The following is an 18,479-nucleotide window of genomic DNA, read 5'->3' as shown; positions in this document are numbered from 1 at the left end:
ATACTCTGCCAGTCTTCACTCCCAAGCCACAGAGCCGGATACATGTAGGGTTAAAAAAGCTTTTCGATTCTGTATGCACCAGCATTCTCTATTCATCCATTGTGTTAAATATGTCACCAAAAACCAAAATGATTGAGAGACGAGGGGTTTGGGGGGGTTGCTAAAAGAGGTTGGGAATTGAGTTGTGAACAGAAGGATCTGATGATCTGTTTTTTAAATGCCTCGTCTCCCTTGGAGATCTAGTATTCACACATACACTATAATTCTTTGCCAAAATGATATTTGAAAACAAAACAACAATACCATGATTTAAATCATTCCATTTAGAGCTAGTCGGGAACAACTTATTTATTTTGCGCTTGTGTAAGGCAAACAAATAAGCCAACCTGGAGCGTGAGGTAATCAGCCAGGATCTGGATAGGATGGTACAAATCTGACAGCCCATTGATGATTGGGATGGATGCTTCTTTAGCCAGGGTATCTAGATCTGATTGTTTGTACACTCGAGCCAGCACTGCATCTGTCATGCTAGACAACACACTGCAGGAAACCAAGAAAAGATCATCTAAGTTAATCATGCTTAATAATTCCTTCTTTAAACATGATCTCAAACAGGAATAAACGCTAATAAATTAGAATTTTTGCTAAGTTACAGCTACCTATCAACATGACAGATTTAAAAGCTAATATTATGGCGCCTGGGTGGCTCAGTTGGTTAAGCATCTGCATTTGGCTCAGGTCATGATCCCAGGGTCCTGGGATCCAGCCCCACCTCAGGGCTCCCTGCTCAGCAGGGAGTCTGCTTCTCCCTTTCCCTCTGCGCCTCCCCCCATTTGTACTCTCTCTCTCATACTATCTCTCTCTCTCAAATAAATAAAATCTAAAAAAAATAAAAGCAATATTGAACATGTAGTCATTATAGAAGCCAGATGTTGTTCCACTGATCTCATCCAGTGACCACTGATTTTACTACTTTTTACAGAGATAAGAAAACAATTGTGGGCCTAACAAGTTATGATGATGAATTATAATTGATAAGGGGCAGTTGGTAAACTTAAAAGGGACAACACGAAAAACAAGGTATACAGAGAAACATTAATGACCTGGCATGTGGCTCATTTTCTTTGACATCATCCCCCAGACGTGTATACATTGTAAAATTGAAAGTACCTGTGTGGCAGCCATGAAGGTACACACGCAGATCGCCGCACCAGAGGAAACCTTCTGGGAGGAGTCCCATTAGCTGACAACCCCCAGCTGCTGTACTTTTGGGATACGCTGTAGGGTTTCCACTAAGGACACACTCCCCCCACGCTATTCCCAGCCAATGGCTGAGCCCAGTGGGGGCACCAGAGCAGAGCGATTGTGCCTGACATGGGCCTGCTCCAATGCGCAGTCTTTGCTCTGAGGTCCCCCATTGGCCTGGCCAAGGCTTTCTCAGAGCTGTGCTGCAGTCTCAGGTTCTTTTTACCCTCCTCCTTCTTCCCTCTTTTCCTTTCACTGGGGTAGGACCTGCATTGTGGTCTGAAGGCTTTCCCTGCCTACTCCTGCTTCCTCCCTCCTTCATCCTTCACAGTTCTTTCACCCTATAAATCTCTTGCATCTCTAATTCCATTTTGGAGTCTACTTCTCCATGAACTTGAATGACACAGACCACAATAAACTCCTGTAGGGGCCAAGCCTGAGAAGGCATTCAGCCTTTGTCCCTGCACCCTGTATAGCTATCAGCATCTCTGAAAAAGACAGAAAGTATTCAACATCGTAAACACAAAAATCCACCAAAAAAGCAACACGAACCAAATCATGGCTATGAATTCAAACAACACACAGAAAGATGGATGTTATTATTCTCATTTTATGGCTGAAGGACCTGAGACACAAAGAGGTTAAGAAACTTGCCCCAGATCACACAGCTAATTAAGTTGGAGGAGTTCATACTCAACCCAAAGTCAATTGAAGTCAAAAGTCCATGTTCTTGGGGCATCTGGGTGGTTCATTCGGTTGTGTCTGACTCTTGGTTTCCACTCAGGTCATGATCTCAGGGTTGTGAGATTGAGCCCCACATCAGGCTCTGTGCTCCGTGGGGAGTCTGCTTGAAGATTTTCCCTCTGCCCTTCTCCCCACTCGTTCTCTCTCTCTCTCAAATAAATAAATCAATCTTAAAAAAGTCCATGTTCTTACCATTACAACACATTGCCTCAACTTTGCACATGAAAATATCTGGAAGGAAAGCCTGGGATCCAGATTTTAACTTTTTTCCATGCATCAGAGTGATGGTGGTTCCTCAGCTAAATCTTCAACCTTGCAAGACTAGCAAAGATAGCCTTTGGTTTAAAATCTTGGTTTCTTATTATTTAAAGGGAAACCTCTACAACAGAGGCTTCTAACCATTCCAGTTTTAAAGAATTCTTTTTAATGACAAAAAAATTTGGAAAGCCTCTCATGATAGTAGTTAGAGTAAATATAGTCATGATTATAAACCATCTGGTTTGGGGTTCTTATTCTGGTTCTGTAACTTATTAGCTGTGTGACCTTGGAAATGTTATTTAATTTCTCTGTGACTGAGTTTCTTCATCTTTAAAATCATAATAATAATATCTATTCTATTGAGTTGTGAGGATTTCATGAGATTACCTATTTAAAGTGTATAGTACAATGCCTTATTCATAGTAAGAGATCAAAAAAGTAGTAGATATTATTACCATGTCAAAAGAAGCTGTAACTCAACACCAAAAAAAAAAAAAAACCCACAAATAATCCAATTAAAAAATGGGCAGAGGACCTGAATAGACATTTTTCCAAAGAAGATATACAGATGACCAACAGACATGAAAAGATGCTCAACATCACTAATCATCAGGGAAATGGAAATCAAACCACAATGAGGTATCACTTTACACCTGTCCAAATGGCTAAAATCAAAAACAAAAACATGAGAAATAATAAGTTTTCGCAAGGATATGGAAAAAATAGAATGCTGATGCACAGTTGGTAGGAATGCAAATTGTGCAACTACTGTGGAAAAGAGAATGAACATGCCTCAAAAAGTTAAAAATAGAATTACTGTATGATCCAGTAATTCTACTATTGGGTACTCACCCAAAGAAAGTAAAAACATTAATTCAAAAAGATATATGCACCCCTCTGTTTACTGCAGCATTACTTACAATAGCCAAATTATGGAAGTAACACAAGTGTCTACCAATAGATGAATGGGTAAAGAAGATGTGATATAGAGATATATATCCACACACAATGGAATATTACTCAGCCATAAAAGGAATGAAATCTTGCCATTTGCAACAACATGGATGGATCTAGAGGTTATAATGCTAAGTGAAATAAGTCAGAGAAAGACAAATACCATATGATTTCACTCATATGTGGAATTTAAGAAACAAAACAAATGAACAAAAAATAAAAGAGACAAACAATAAAACACTCTTAACTACAGAGAACAAACTACCAGAAGGGGAGGTTGGTAGAGGGATGGGTGAAATAGATAAAGGGGATAAAAGTACACTTATCTTGGTGAGCACTGAGAAATGTATAGAATTGTTGAACCATTATATTGTACACCTGAAAGTAATATAACACTGTATGTTAATTATACTTGAATAAAAAGATTAAAAAAAATTTTTTAATGCATAAAAACTAAAGCTAGTATATATTCAGTAAGGTCCTCATAAATTTGTATTTTAATTATCATATATTTGGAAAATGAGTCCCTCTTATATATCTGAGATATATTATTTACCTCAATCGGTAGAAAACTGTTGGTGCTTATAAAATTCAAGAACCACTAAAAAAGCTCCTTGCCCCCAGGGATTAGAGAATCAAATACTGAAAACCATTTCCCTGTAACAATATCAGAGATTAGAGAATCAAATACTGAAAACCATTTCCCTGTAACAATATTCACATTTTTTTCAAATTTTCATAGATTTCTCATACCCATAGTTCCCAGATTTTCAGATTTCATGGATCAGCACAATTTCCAAAAACACATGGAGATCATAAGATTGCCAACTTTTTGCTTAGCAAATTAGGGGCATAAAACAACAAGCAATTATACACAGATAATATGTTAATATCTTCATTTAATAAAAGAAAGGGCATTTTATTTTATTTTATTTTATTTTAAAAAGGTTTTATTTTATTTGTTTGACATTGAGAGAGAGAGAGTGAGTGAGTGCACAAGCAGGGGGAGCAGCAGAGGGAGAGGGAGAAGCAGGCTCCCCACCGAGCAGGGAGCCCGATGCGGGGCTCGATCCCAGGACCCTGGGATCATGACCTGAGCTGAAGGCAGACGCTTAACCGACTGAGCCACCCAGGCACCCCAAGAAAGGGCATTTTAATGCCAAAAGAGGTATGAATGACCTAATCTGAAACAATGATCCTTGAAATTGAATTAAATTAGGTTATGAAATTCACTATATTATCTTTATGTTTCTTATTTGACCACTTCTGATGAAAACTTCCAGGGTGCCTGCGTGGTTCAGTCGTTAAGTGTCTGCCTTGGGTTCAGGTCATGATCCCAGGGTCCTGGGATCGAAGCCCGCATCGGGCTCCATGCTCTGCGGGAAGCCTGCTTCTCCCTCTTCCACTCCCCCTGCTTGTGCTCCCTCTCTCGCTGTCTCTCTCTCTCTGTCAAATAAATAAATAAAATCTTAAAAAAAAAAAAAGAAAGAAAGAAAACTTCCCATGGCAGGGCATCAGTGGAGGGGTCAAGATTTGGAATCCAGTGCTCTTAACTATCTAAACACATTGTATATTGTAGCATGAAAGAGGTAAATGAAAGAGCCACTTTAAGTTTCTCTTGCAAAACAATTGATGTTTGATGGATGTCTAAGACGGGTTTTCAAATGTTTGCTGCATATAAAAGTCACTTAGAGAGTTTTTTTTTTTAATTCTTGGTGCCCAGACCATAATCTCTATCAATTATTGTCAGAAAAATAGAATCTCTAGGGATAGGACCTAGGGATCAGTATTTTTTAAAACTTTCCAGTAGATTCCAATGTGCATCCAAGGTTGACAACCAAAGCTAGCACCTCACTCCTCAGATAAACAGCATCATTATCACCTGGGAACTTGTTAGAACTGCAGAAAAGAAAGAGAGAGAGAGAGAAAGAAAGAGAAAGAAAGAAAGAAAGAACTACAGAATCACAGGCCCCACCCAGAAACAAAAGAAAGAAAGAACTGCAGAATCACAGGCCCCACCCGGATTTACTGAATCTGAAGCTGCATTTTAACAAGGTTTCCAGGTGATAATTTTCATGTTAAAGTTTGAGATGCCTAATAAAGACAGAATTGAGGCCACCATATTTTTAAAAGTACCATCCATTCTTTTCTTAGAACCCTAACCAGGCCAAAAAAAACTATCAAGGGATGGCAGCCCACAAAAACAGGATTTTGTCCATAATCTCTGGTAGGGAGTGCTTTCTAGTTCAACTGAAGGAAAAAGGCATCTGAAATCCTAAGAAGTGAATAATCCACTCCATTAAGGCCTCCCTCATTAGAATAACCAGGCCCTGAGCCATCTGATGACCTATGGCAATGTTTCCCAAACTTTGGTGTGTATCAGAACTAAATAAAAAACTAATAAACTACAGAGGCCCAAGCTCCTGAAATAGGGGAGAAGTCTGGGTCTTTGTACTATTACCAGGTTTTCCAGGTAACTCAGATAACCTTACAAACGTTGAGAACCACTGTTCTAAGGCAAAAGCTTTATATTAAAAGAATTTTAAATCTTCTTCCTTTTCTTCAAGATCTTAATAAAAATTGCCTCCCCAGTACAGATATACTGATGCTTCATGGTATGGAATGCAGGCTTTTAACTCTATCATGATGAAGTCACTTAGATGAAGGTAGATATCCCACTAAGGTTTATAACTGTAATCACTTATCAATTCCCTATTTCAGAAGAATTGGTTATCTTTATGATACCTAAAATCCTCTGAGAGAGAGATGTAGAGGAGTGTTTGACTGGAAAGGACTTCTTTAAATATGCATCACTTCCTAAATTGTGTACCAATAGGATAAAAAATAATCTGGATTAACCATTGCAGTTGACCTTCTAGAATCTCAGAAGGGAAGTCCGATTTTACTTCTATTGTAGCTTCTCAAATAATTTTAGGGAGCTAGAACCATGGGCCTCCAACCTCTTACAGTTTCAAGAACTTTACAATGTATTGGTGAGTTTTGCTAGATTTAGTGTGTATTACATGTAAATGTTATCTTAACCTCAATGATAAGGAAACCAAGGCCTTGCAAACCTTGAAGTAATTAGAGCAAGATTAGGAAAGAATGCAGAAAGATGAGGCTGAAAGAGGGAGACATGAGGGCAGCAGTTGGAGAAGTCAATGCCCTATAGATATGAAGTTTTCAAGATGATTGAAAAAGGGCAGTTGTGGTTCCCTCCCTTGAACAATCCCAAGAGCTCTCAAAGCAAAGCAGCCAAAAGGCAAGCATACATTTACTTGCCCTGTTTATAATATGGACTTGGTATCCCAGGAAACTGTATGGTAGAATCTTATGGGAGAGTACCTGGTCTGCTTTACTGAGGTTGCCCAACACCTAAAACAGAGGTTCATGACCTTGACTACCCATTAGGATCACCTCTGGAGGTATAAAAATCCTGATGCCATATTCTACCCTTTGGAAAGTTAAAGCCGAAGATATGGTGGAGAATTCACATCGATATTTTTAAAGCTTACCAAGTTATTCCTATATGAAAACAAGACTGAGAACCATTGTCCTCAAAAATAGAGAGAGGAGGTGGGAGGAGAGTGGGATATTCTGCTGTGAGATGGAACAATGGAGAGGCAGAAAGTCTTAGTAGTTGCTGAAATCCCATAGTATAAGAAAAGTAAGAACTAACAACATGATATGCTATACTGGAAAGAACAAGATCTTATACACTTATAAAAGAGGTATTTTCGGGGTGCCATGGGTGACTCGGTTGAGTGGCCGACTTTTGATTTCCGCTCAGGTCATGATCTTGGGGTTGTGAGATCGAGCCCTGCCTCAGTCTCCACGCATAGCATGGAATCTGCTTGAGATTCTCTCTCTCTCCCTTTCCCCCTCCGTGCACTTGCTCTCTCTCTCTAAACAAATAAATAGATAAAATCTTTAAAAAAAAAAGACATATTTTCCTTTCAGCTCAGTCACTACCAGGAACAGTCCCATGGCAGCAGCAATAGCTATAATCTTTTCCTCTTCAACACTTCTAAGTATCCCTAGTGCCCAGAATTTGGTCTTAATATTGTTCTATTAAGAAAAAAAAAAGGGGGAACCAGAAACTATTACAGGAGAGTCGATTCTATGTCCTTAGGCTGGACAAAATCAGTATAGATCTATAAGACCCTGTTGTTTCCAGGAGGCAAAAGCGATTTTAAAATGGTAGAGGCAGTGCTAAAAGGAAAAAAAATCAACTTAAAGAGGCTCCCATTTGTCAAGTTGTGATCACCTATAGTAATAAAAATCATCAAATAAAACAAGTTGCACTTGTAAAAGTCCATCATGCTAATAAAGAGTTAATACAAGAAAATGTACAAAAATATAATTGTAGTATCAGTGAAGAATGACTATTACCATGTACATTTGAATTTATTTACTAAGTAAGAAGGTGTTTATATATAACTATATATACAGATAGATCTTTTATGGGTTCCTGTTAAGTATATTTCTTTTTTTTTTTATGTTCAGTTAGCCACTGTATAGTGCATCATTAGTTTTGATGTAGTGTTCAATGATCCATTAGTATATTTCTGTTTATAAAGCATAGATACATACCATTTTTAATGTGTGTAAATCACAAAGAATTACATTAACTTATAAGCCAAATTCCTAGAAATGGTAGAAACTAACATAAATGAGCAGATGCCATCAGCATTGAGGTTTTATATAAAGTGAAGTAGAAAAGGAGTCTAGCAGTTAACTAGCACCAGTTGCCATATACAGTTTCCAGTTAGAAAGACGATACGACCATTTATTCCAAAATAACTTAGTTAACTGTCCTGAAGAAGAATCTAAATTTTCAGACTCACCTTCCTGCCTCCCTGGGAATAAAACTTCTTGATGACCCGACTAATTATAAAACAATGTCATTAAGAAAGGCATATATTTTAAAATATCCAAACCAGGCCAGGTTAATATATCATGAAGAAATTGCGGTGGGTCTGCCAGAGATGAAAAACAAAGAAAATAAAACCTAAAGGATACCTTATCTTTTAATTTCTGTGAAAAGTCAGAATCTGTATGAAAAAACTAAAATCAGAATCCTATGGTAGACAGAGTCTTGCCCCACCCAAACATGCCCATGTCCTCATACCCAGAACCTGTGATTAGGTTACCTTAGATGGCAAAAGGAATTTTGTAGATATGATTAAATTAAGGGTCTTGAGACAGAGAGATTATCCTGGGGTGGGCCCAATATAATTACAAGGTCCTCATAAGAGAGAGGCAAGAGGTCAGTCAGAAAAGAGAGAAGATGCTAGCTAGCTGTGCTGCTGGCTTTGAAGATGGAGGAAGGCTGGAAAGGGTAAGGACTTGAATTCTCCCCTGGAGCCTCCAGAAGGAACACAAACCTGTGGCCTCATTTTAGACATCTGACCTCCAGAAGTATAAGATAAAAATTTGTGTTGTTTGAAGTCACTTAGTGTGTGGTAATTTGTTAAGGCACCAATAGGAAACCAATATAGATCCATGCTAAAAAGTGAAAGTGATGTGCTAAAAATATATTCAGCCTCGTGGCCAGCCATGTGAGTTTAGTTCATCTTGAACTACCACAACCCAACCAAAACTGAGTGTTCAGCAATCCACTTAACCTGCATTCCCTACCCTCCTGAGATACTCTTTTTTTTTTTTTCTTCCTTCCCAGTTTGGTAAAATTACAGAGATAAGTCCTGAAAAGGTGTCAGAGTAGTCTTTTGTAGAATTCCTAACAAACCAGCAATGTAGAGAAGTTTCAATTCCAGGGCCATATAAGGATAAGAATAAAAGTAGGGATAAGAATGTAAAACAACATCTATGATATTTATAGCGTGGTGCCCAGTTTTGTTGTTAAAATATTAATCAGCTCTGTAATCAATGGGCTATTTTATCTGTGTCTTTTCCTTTTTACAATGTTCAGAGCATCCAAGGAAATCAAAAATGCTAGGCTTGTGATTAAGTTAAATGTTTAAAAGCATTTGATTTAAGTTTGCAATCGGTGTTCAAACGGTTGAGGAGACTTGTTTTGTTCATTTAATATGTATTTGATTTATTGGTTAAGTAGTATGTGACTGTTTAAAGCAGTTGTTCTGAAACTTGAACACACGTCAGAATCACCAGGCGGGCTTGTTGGAACACAGTCAGTTGGGTTTCTGATTCAGTAGGTGTGGGCTGGGGGTATAGCTCAGTGGTAGAGCATTTGACTGCAGTAGGTGTGGGTTGGGGCCCCAAAGAACTTGCATTTCTAACAAACTCCCAGACACTGCTTATGCTGCTGGCTTGGGGACCACACGTGGAGAACCACCAAGGAATGCTAACTCTTTTATGTTTAAAGGAATGCCAAATGCTTGATAAATTCATAAGATTAATATTTTGGACTGTCAACAAAGTACAAAAAGTAGGGTCCATGGCTTTAGGCACAGAAAGCCCCGTGGACATTCAAGCATCTCTGGGCAAAAGGGAGTACGACAAAGCTTGATAGAAAATGCCACTTCTATCCTTCCACCACAGAAGCTGAAGGTGAAATAGAATTAATGATACAAGGGGCAAAGGAACAGCTCCCAGATTGTTTTCACACTGGAATCACTTATGGAAACAAAGATAGTAAAGACCTTTACTTACTTGGTTCTATTATTTTGTCAATGATGCTGCTTTCTACTTAATGTTTAAAGTTGCTATAAATCATAAAGAAATTACCACTCTTATTTTTCTTCTTCCAGGTTACTAAAGATCTTTTTAAAAAAACAAACAAACAAACAAAAAACCTTTTCACTGGAAACAATGACAAAGCTATAACTAGAGCTGGACTTACAGAGCCATTAACGGTAATCTGGGCTTTCTGTGCCTCTCCATCAATTTGAAACCCCAGCTTTAAGCATTGTAAGAGCTGAGTTATATGTGCTACAAATGAAAGGCTGACAAGTTAAAATACTCTCTCTAGCTCTATAATGACTTGATTTTTGTCCCTTTTCATTTCCATTGAATATATAGAGTTCTGTTTGCCATTTGGTGGATTCCTGCAGCTTTGTAGACAATCTTGGGCCTCTGTCAACGATGGTAGCAAAACAGCTTTTGCACAATCCGAATTACCCAAAGTTAAAGTTTCTCATATGTATCACTTTCCTCTGAATGTTCAATGGCCAATATTAGGGTTTATAAAAAACAATCCACAAGTTAAAACATCTATTCAACTTGATTTTACTTAAATGTTTAAAATGTGGTCTATTCCCCCTACCCCTACCCCCATCACCTCTTTTCTGAGGCATAGGACTTTAAATGGAAAGATGGTTCAGGAGATAAAATGTTAACATTGATTATTTCAGGATGATGGCAGTATTGGTTCTATCTATATTTTTCTATCTCTTTTAGTATTTTCTACCAAAAGGATGATTACTATAATAACCAAGGGAAAAAACCTCATATCATTCAAAAAAGAACATTTCTTCCAAACATGATTTTGAAAGTAATTGAGAATGAATTAAGGCTTCTTAGAGCAATGGCTAATTCTTAGCCTTGGTAAAGAAATGTATAAGATGAGCCTGGAACATTTTGCCATATCAAAAAGCAAGGGCGTTATCAAAGCCTGATAGAGTTATGTCAAAATGACCCAGTAGCCAACTTGAGGATGGATCACATTGGCCAAATATGGGGTAATTTGAGCAACAATAAGAATAATAACTGCAATGAATTGAAGCCTTCGAACATATTAAAAGTTCGAAACTCAAAATGAGTTTATAAAGAGATGAAAGAGCAGAACATTGACAGGAGTCGTAAGACCGATTCAAGTTAATGTAGAAGAGAACTTTCAGGCAGTTTGTATAAACTCTTATCAGAACAGTCAGACTGCATAAAAATGAGACAAGATCGCATGATATGTAGAGTGCCCTGATAGTGGATATTTTCATGCAAACTCGAGGACAATTTTGAAGAAATGGTGTGGAGGAGGCATGAAAAGGATGGCTGATCTAAATAACCCATAAAGACCTTTCTGACCTCGAATTTCTATTATTCTTTGATATTTTTACCTTTGGTGTAAGATCAAAACTTTTTTAGGAATTAATTAAAACCCCCAGAAGGCCAAAACAAAACAAAGCAAAACAAAGCAAAAAATACCGTAAGCAAAGTCCCCCATGTCCCCAGGAAGGCCTGATGCAGAGTCTATGTGGTTGGGTGAACAGACACTAAAACAAAACAAACACCCCCAAAACAAAACAATCAACAAAACAGAAAAGAAAACATCAATAGTGTCCTGGGCCAGATCTTAAGAGCAAACATGGATACTGGTGAGTGAGATGGACGATCATACAATAATCCTGATGCTGTTAGAAGTTGAATTGTTCCTAAATGTATTGGAACATGGTGAATGTGTTGCAAAAGCCAAAAGCAAACGGAACTTGTATTCTCATGGGGTCCTTCCACGCATTCTTCCTTTTGTCCTTATCCTGCCTTGAATCAGATTGTGTGCCCCCTAAATTCCAGTTTGTTATCAGTGACACCTCCAGTTAGTTGAATAGCTGACTGGCAAGCAGTGGGAGGAATTTTTGGCTATGCATAATACCACGGAGAAATCTATAATTATTAAAAAATGGATAGTTCCTATTTTTATTTTTTATTGAAGCAGGCCAAGGCCTTAGAGGAGGCATAAACTTTATCCCCAAAGTAAATTGGTCAAGGAATAAACTGGTTAACTGAGTCTCCCTCCAGGATGGAGAATATTCCAGTGCTCTGATGTCTCTACCCAGGTTATAATTTTAGTTATATCAATATAAGAACAATGAAGACACAAAATAATACCTTTAGCAAATGCAGATGGGCTCCTCTCAAATGGGCTGGTGTTAGAAGAAATCCAGGGATGTTGAATAATTGCCACATGCAATTTATTCATGAAAGCTTCTATAATGGCCAGATTATTTTGACTTAGGTATTAGTGCCTAGTTTTGAGGACCTTAGGGATAAATGGGTAGGGCATAATGGCATTGAGAATGACCTCCTCAAAATGTGCTATAGGAATTTCAGTGTTGGGTCACTGTAAGCTGACTATGAAACCACAGTGATGTCTCGAATTAAATTAGAGCTTTACTGAGATTGAATCAGGCCATAACTTGGTTCAGTCAGTATTGCTTGAATTTATTCTGTGTGCCTGTCCCTTATAACCATTATCTCATTCATCCTCATGTAACTCATTGAGATAAGTATTTGTACCTCCATTTTACAGCTGAGGAACCTAAGACTCAGAAGCAACTAGTCCAGTGTGGTATGAGTTGTGACTTAAACTGAAGCCCAACCTTGCTTCAAAGCCCCTGCAGTTTACACTATGGGAAACTGCCTCTATACTATGAAGAGTCATAGTTCACGTTGTGAAGGACTGAATTTTGTTACCATTTACCCAAGAACATAAAACAGCCATGCCTGCTAGCTTTTTGGTGACCTCTGTAAAGATTCATGGAGATACCATATTTTCAATTTATAGATATATCAATTTATTAGTACCTAATTAGGTGCAATATTTTAAAATGTTTTAGTAAGAAATCTAAGATTGCCTTTTTCGGTCTTAATATCACTTGTATAAATACCTTCGATAATAGTATTCCAGCTTTTTTAAAACATTCCTTTCAATATGATAGTGGTTCACTCCTTCTCTTGAGGACTGTGTCTCATCCACAAATCCCTCTATAACTTCCATTATTTGAGCTGTCAGAATGACTATGATTTGAAACCTTTCCATGCTGTTGCAGGGGCATTTGGATGTGTGATTGTGTAGTGGGTTGAATGGTGTCCCCTAAATTCATATCCACCTGGAAACTCAAAATGTGACCTTGTTTGGAAATAGGGTCTTTGCAGAGGTAATGAGTTAAGATGAGGTCATACTGGAGTAGGGTGGGCCCTACATCCGATAACCAATATCCTCATAAGAAGAGGAGGGGATACGCAGAGACATACAGAGAAGATGCCCAGGTGAACATGGAGGCAGAGTTTGGAGGGATGCAGCTACAAGCCAAGGAACACCAAGGATTGCCGAGAGCCATCAGAAGCTAGGCAAGGCAAGGAAGGATTCTACCCAGAGCCTTCAGAGGCAGCATGGCTTTGCTGACACATTGATTCTGGACTTCTAGCCTCCAGAACTGTGAGCGAATAAATAATCTCTATTGTTTTAAGCCACCAAGCTTGTGGTCATTTGTATGGCAGCCCTAAGAAATACAGTAGTTTCTGCTGATTTTCCTTTCTACTAGTTTTACATTGGTGGAACACATTTTAGCCATTGCTACTGTAAGTTAATTATGTCTATAAGGAAAATAGAGTAGAACAAGGTTACACTGTTTGGTTTTCTGTGGAGCCTTTCATACACATCGTTCCTGAGGCTGCATCACTAGGTGCTGTATGAAAGTGAAGATGAGTGTAAAGTTATTATACCCCTTTCAACGGCGGACTCAGAGCATTAGACACCAACAGCCATCATTATGGAAGACACAGAAAGCCTTGAACATGGAGAGATAATGTCCCATGGCGTTGCGAAGTTCCATCCAATTTTAAACTTCCAAGGAATCCATGATCTCAGTCATGCTAAGGTGTCACTTCTGGGTGTCACATCTAAAAGGACAAGCCCAGAGTGAAGGCTTAGAGGTTAAGAGTGGGACTCTAACCCCAGTAGAGCACCAGAGAATTGCCAAAATCTGAAAACACCCTCAAATCTGAAGCAAATTTAAATGAAAAAATACGTATTTTTTGTGTCTTATGATATGTTAGGGATGGAAAAGAATTGCTAAGAGACTTTTCAAAAGAGGGAAGTGAGCAATGATTGATTCTGTCTGTTGGGAGCTTGGCCCTACAGGGATCCACACTGAACTGAGGAAACAGTTTAATTCTTGGGGCTCTCCTTCCATGGATGCAATATATACTCCCTTACCAGTTAGAGTGTATCTAGGTAAAGGACATTTAGCAAAATCCAGAAGGGATGAGAAGCCAGCGGTGCAAAACATGAGTTAACACAGCAGTCCTGAGATGGCTGTTTTTGAAAGACCTACTTGCAGGGTTGGCCCTTGGCTGGCATCTGGGAACTTGGTCTTCTGGAGGGTTCCACCATTCTTGGAAATAGTAAGGATGGCTCACTGCCTAAATTGTATAAATACTATGGATTATACCGGAAACTTCCCTTCCTTCTGGGAGTCTAGAATTTGGGTTTATGCTAGCCTGAGGGTGCCTATGTCGCCAGCCCTCAATAAAAATCTTGGGCACTGAGTCTCTAATAAGCTTTCCTGATAGACAACATTTCACATGTGTTGACACAACTCATTGCTGGGGGGAATTAAGCACGTCCTGTGTGGCTCCACAGGGCGAGGACCCTTGGAAGCTTGTGCCTGGTCTCCCCTGAACTTGGCCCCATGCACCTTTTTCCTTTGCTGATTTTCCTTTGTATGTTTTTGTTTGTTTGTTTGTTTGTTTTGGTTTTTTTGGTAATGGATCTTAGCCATTAGTATGACCATATGTTGTGTCCTATGAGTGAGCCTTCCTAATGAATTCTTGAACCTGGGGGTGATCTTAGGGAACCCGACACACCAGCTCTTCCACAGTATCAACCAACAGCTCCATCTCAGTGCTCCCCTTATTCCCCATTAGCACCCTCAGATTACACAATACTGAACTCAGACTCAGCTAAGGAGAATTTGCCCACAATATTTTGAAGAGTGGACAGGTTTTATTCTTGTAGTCAAGAAAGTAAAGAGCAATACGTTTTATTTTGAATGTGTATTTAGGTGCTTCTTGGTCTGATTTATCTTTCCTTTGGTGGCTAAGACAGGACCAACTTGTAAGGGTACTTTTTTAATTATCTGAAGATCTAAAATATGTTTACTTGCAAATTTTAAAACATTGCTTGCTGTCCTTCTCTTCCTGGATACATTAAACTTGTTCTTGCCTTAAGCTTTTGTAGCAGCAGTTCTTTCTATCTGCGATGCATTTTCCCACAGGTTTGCATACGTGCCTCTGCCTTTTCAGTCAGTTCTCAACTGTCAGCTCCTCGGAGAGAGGCCTTTCCTGACCACGCTATCGAAAGTCAGCCCCACCCCACCCACAGATCACCCTGCTTTTGCTTCATCATAGCACGTATCCCAACCTGCTATTCTATTCATGCTTTATTTCTTTGTTTAGTGAAAGCCCTCTTCCACTGAACTATAATTTCCACTCAAACAAGGATTTTGTTTGATTTGATCAGCGTTTTATTGTCAGTGCTAAAACAATTCCTGGAAGAAAAACTAAGCATTCAATAAATATTTTTGAATAAACAAATAATTAAATCATTTGACTAAATAATTAACACTTTGGAAATTGCACTTAACAGCTTTTAGGAGACTAGCCCAGTTTTGCCTTCTTTTTTTTTTTTTCCTTTTGCCACATTCACTGTATTCCCCCTTAGGTTCTCCTTTCACCAATGGGCAGTCACTGTTTTCATTCCACCAGGCCCCCAAAGTAGCCACACAGGCAGATGGAGAAGCAACACCATCAATCAGTGTGAGGCGTGCACTATTCTCTTGATTTGAAAAGGCCAGCACTGTCATTTAAACATCATCCAATCTCTGCATCTTACAAAGTTGGACTTCCACAGAAAGCAAAGAGGCAATTGCTATGGATTGTACGGTGCATATTGGCAGGGTAGATGTCATTAAGATTCACTTCCTTGCTTCTCCAGTTCAATTGCTTCTGTGAAAGGCAGTGGATTTCTCTTGTCTTCTTCAATTTAGATTTATTGAATTTCTGAATCTCAGCCATATCTTGTTTGTCAGATATTTTGGCAGATTAAGCAGTAACGGGGTACATAGAAGAAAGTCAGATTCCACAGTAGCTACTGTGCCCCTCTTTCTGACATCCCCATTGCTCATTTCAGCCTCTTCTGTTATTGCACTATCCTTATTCTCCTTGTACCCTAAGCATTTCCTCCCTGCCCTTCCCTAACTGCACCTGTCCTCAAGGTTCAGCTTTCTGCAGTTCTCCCACAGGGAGATTCTGGAGCTCATTTTCTACCACTGAGCTTACAGTTCTATTTATCCAGCTCTCAACTTCACCCAAGGTCTATCTCCGGTGGCTTGTGGACATTTGCATTGGAGGTTCAGCCTTTAATGCAACATATCTAATACCTAATCTAGCACCTGCTCTCCAAAGCAGAAACTCCTTTCATTTTTCTGCTTCTGCTAATGTGTCCACATATATTTTAAGAATAACAACTCTGAAATCATTTTGCCTCCACTATCAATGTACCCTTCACAATCAGTTATCATGAAACCATATACATATTTTATTAGCTGACCCTTCTTTACCATTCCCTTCACTCACACACTACCATAGATTGACAGCACAACAGCCCAGGATCACTACACAGCCTTCTAATTCAGGGTTTCGCAAAGTGTGGTCCAGCCACCCATGCAAAAGAATCATTTGAGGAGCTTGTTAAAATATAGATTCCTCAAAACGATCTGAGCTCTCACTGTAGAATTAGAATTTCTGAGTGTGGGGCCCAGAATTCTGCATTTTTCTGCATTTGGATACACCTCTGTGTAAGGACCACCACTTGATATCTAATACACTCACATGCACTGGAGAGTATAAATTGGACCTTAAGGATCAGAATGCCCTCATCTTATAGAAAAGTAAACTAAGGGAAGTTTTCAGAATGCCCTCATCTTATAGAAAATAAACCAGGGAAGTTTTCAGCTATGAGTCACAGTAGGTAAGTGCAAAGCTTGGACTAGATCTCAAGCTTTGTGATTTTCAATCCATGCCTGACTAATAGCCTTTTAAAGGCCTGTGTCAGGGCGCCTGGGTGGCTCAGTCACTTAAGCGTCCGATTCTTGATTTCGGCTCAGGTTATGATCTCAGGGTTGTGAGATCGAACCTGGTGTCAGGCTCAGCGCTCAGCGTGGAGCAGAGTCTGCTTGAGATCCTCCCCATCTGCCCATCCTCCTACTCTCTCTCTCTCTCTCAAATAAATAAATAATTTTTTTTTTTTTTTAAAGAAAGGCCTGCATGTAAGGTTGGCCTTTGGATGGCATCTGGGAACTTTGATTTGGGGAGGGTTTCCAGGACTGATAAGAGTGGCTCACTGTGCCTAAATTTTTTTTCTTATAAACAGTATGGTTTAAAGTGAACACCAGCTTTCCTTCTGAGAGTCAGGATTTGGGTATATGTCAAACAGAGGATGCTATGTGATCAGCCCCCAATAAAAACCCTGGGTACTGAGTCTCTAAGGAGCTTCCCTGGTTGGTAACATTTCACAGGTGTTGTCACAACTCATTACTAAGGGAATTAAACATGTCCTGAGTGACTCCACTGGGAAAGGACTCTTAGAATCTTGCACCTGGTTTCCCTTGAACTTTGCTACATGTGCATTTTCCCTTCATTGATTGTGCTTATACTTCCACTGTAATAAATCATAGCTGTGAGTATTACGACTATATGCTGAGTCCATGAATCCTCCTAGTGAATCATCAAACATGGGGGTGGTCTTGGGGACTTCATGACATGCAAGCCAATGCTTTCCATAATGTATTTCACTGCCCCTCTTGTGGGCTGTATATAAGAGGTAGTAGGGGTAGTCAAAACAGCATCGCCTTAAAAAAAAAAAAAGAAAAAGAAAAAAGCATGATCTAAATGCTGATTTAGCTGCTAAGCTCCATTTCTTTTCTGAGTCGTGGTTTTGTCGTCTATAGAGCTGGGCCAATAATATATAATTTTTAAGGTTTTTACAAAGATTTAGAGATAATAGTATAAGAAACCCATCCTTTAGGGAGGAGCTATTATTTTTATTCAGAGTCTTTTGGATAAGATGGAACGATCAGAATGAATTCTATGGATCCACTTTTATGTATCCATATATCTATGTAGCAATGGAACTAATTATATAGACTAAAAGGTTCCAATTATGTTAGAACTTGTGAGCAGATTGTTTTTCTCAGGTTCTGTGTAGAGCTCCTCTAACTAAGGACTTGAAGTGGGAATTGTGTGGACAGCAAGCACAGCAAAGAACACGTTTATACTCATTCTCAGCTTTCAACCCATGCTTGGTTATTTGTCTCTTGCTTTTGGGTCCCACTCCACTGATTTCTGGGTCCTGACCTCTTTCTGGCTGCCAATATGCACTCCTTAACTCTTTATTGGATGCTCAGCTATTCCTCCAACTTTATCCTTTTCCAACCACTACTTCACACAGGATTTATTCACCATCGTTCTCTTGGTTCTATATGGAGGATCCCTACTGAAACTTCTCTCCTGGATGTGCC

At 39.1% G+C, this 18,479-nt stretch overlaps 1 protein-coding gene across 2 annotated transcripts in view; it reads right to left on the bottom strand.

Annotated features, from left to right (window-relative positions):
- OTC (ornithine carbamoyltransferase) overlaps positions 1-18,479 on the bottom strand; it is a 64,113-nt gene that overhangs the window by 19,188 nt on the left and 26,446 nt on the right. For both annotated transcript variants that reach the window (XM_035003038.1, XM_035003029.1), the window contains one exon: positions 387-540. In XM_035003038.1, the coding sequence (XP_034858929.1) occupies positions 387-540 (154 nt within the window). The remainder of the gene's footprint in view (positions 1-386; positions 541-18,479) is intronic.

Source organism: Mirounga leonina, unplaced genomic scaffold (assembly GCF_011800145.1).
Source record: "Mirounga leonina isolate KUSES-001 unplaced genomic scaffold, KU_Mleo_1.0 Mir_101609, whole genome shotgun sequence".
NCBI classification, from domain to species: Eukaryota; Metazoa; Chordata; class Mammalia; order Carnivora; family Phocidae; genus Mirounga; species Mirounga leonina.
Note: the sequence above shows the minus strand (reverse complement) of the source record. Positions and strands in the feature narration are given on the sequence as shown.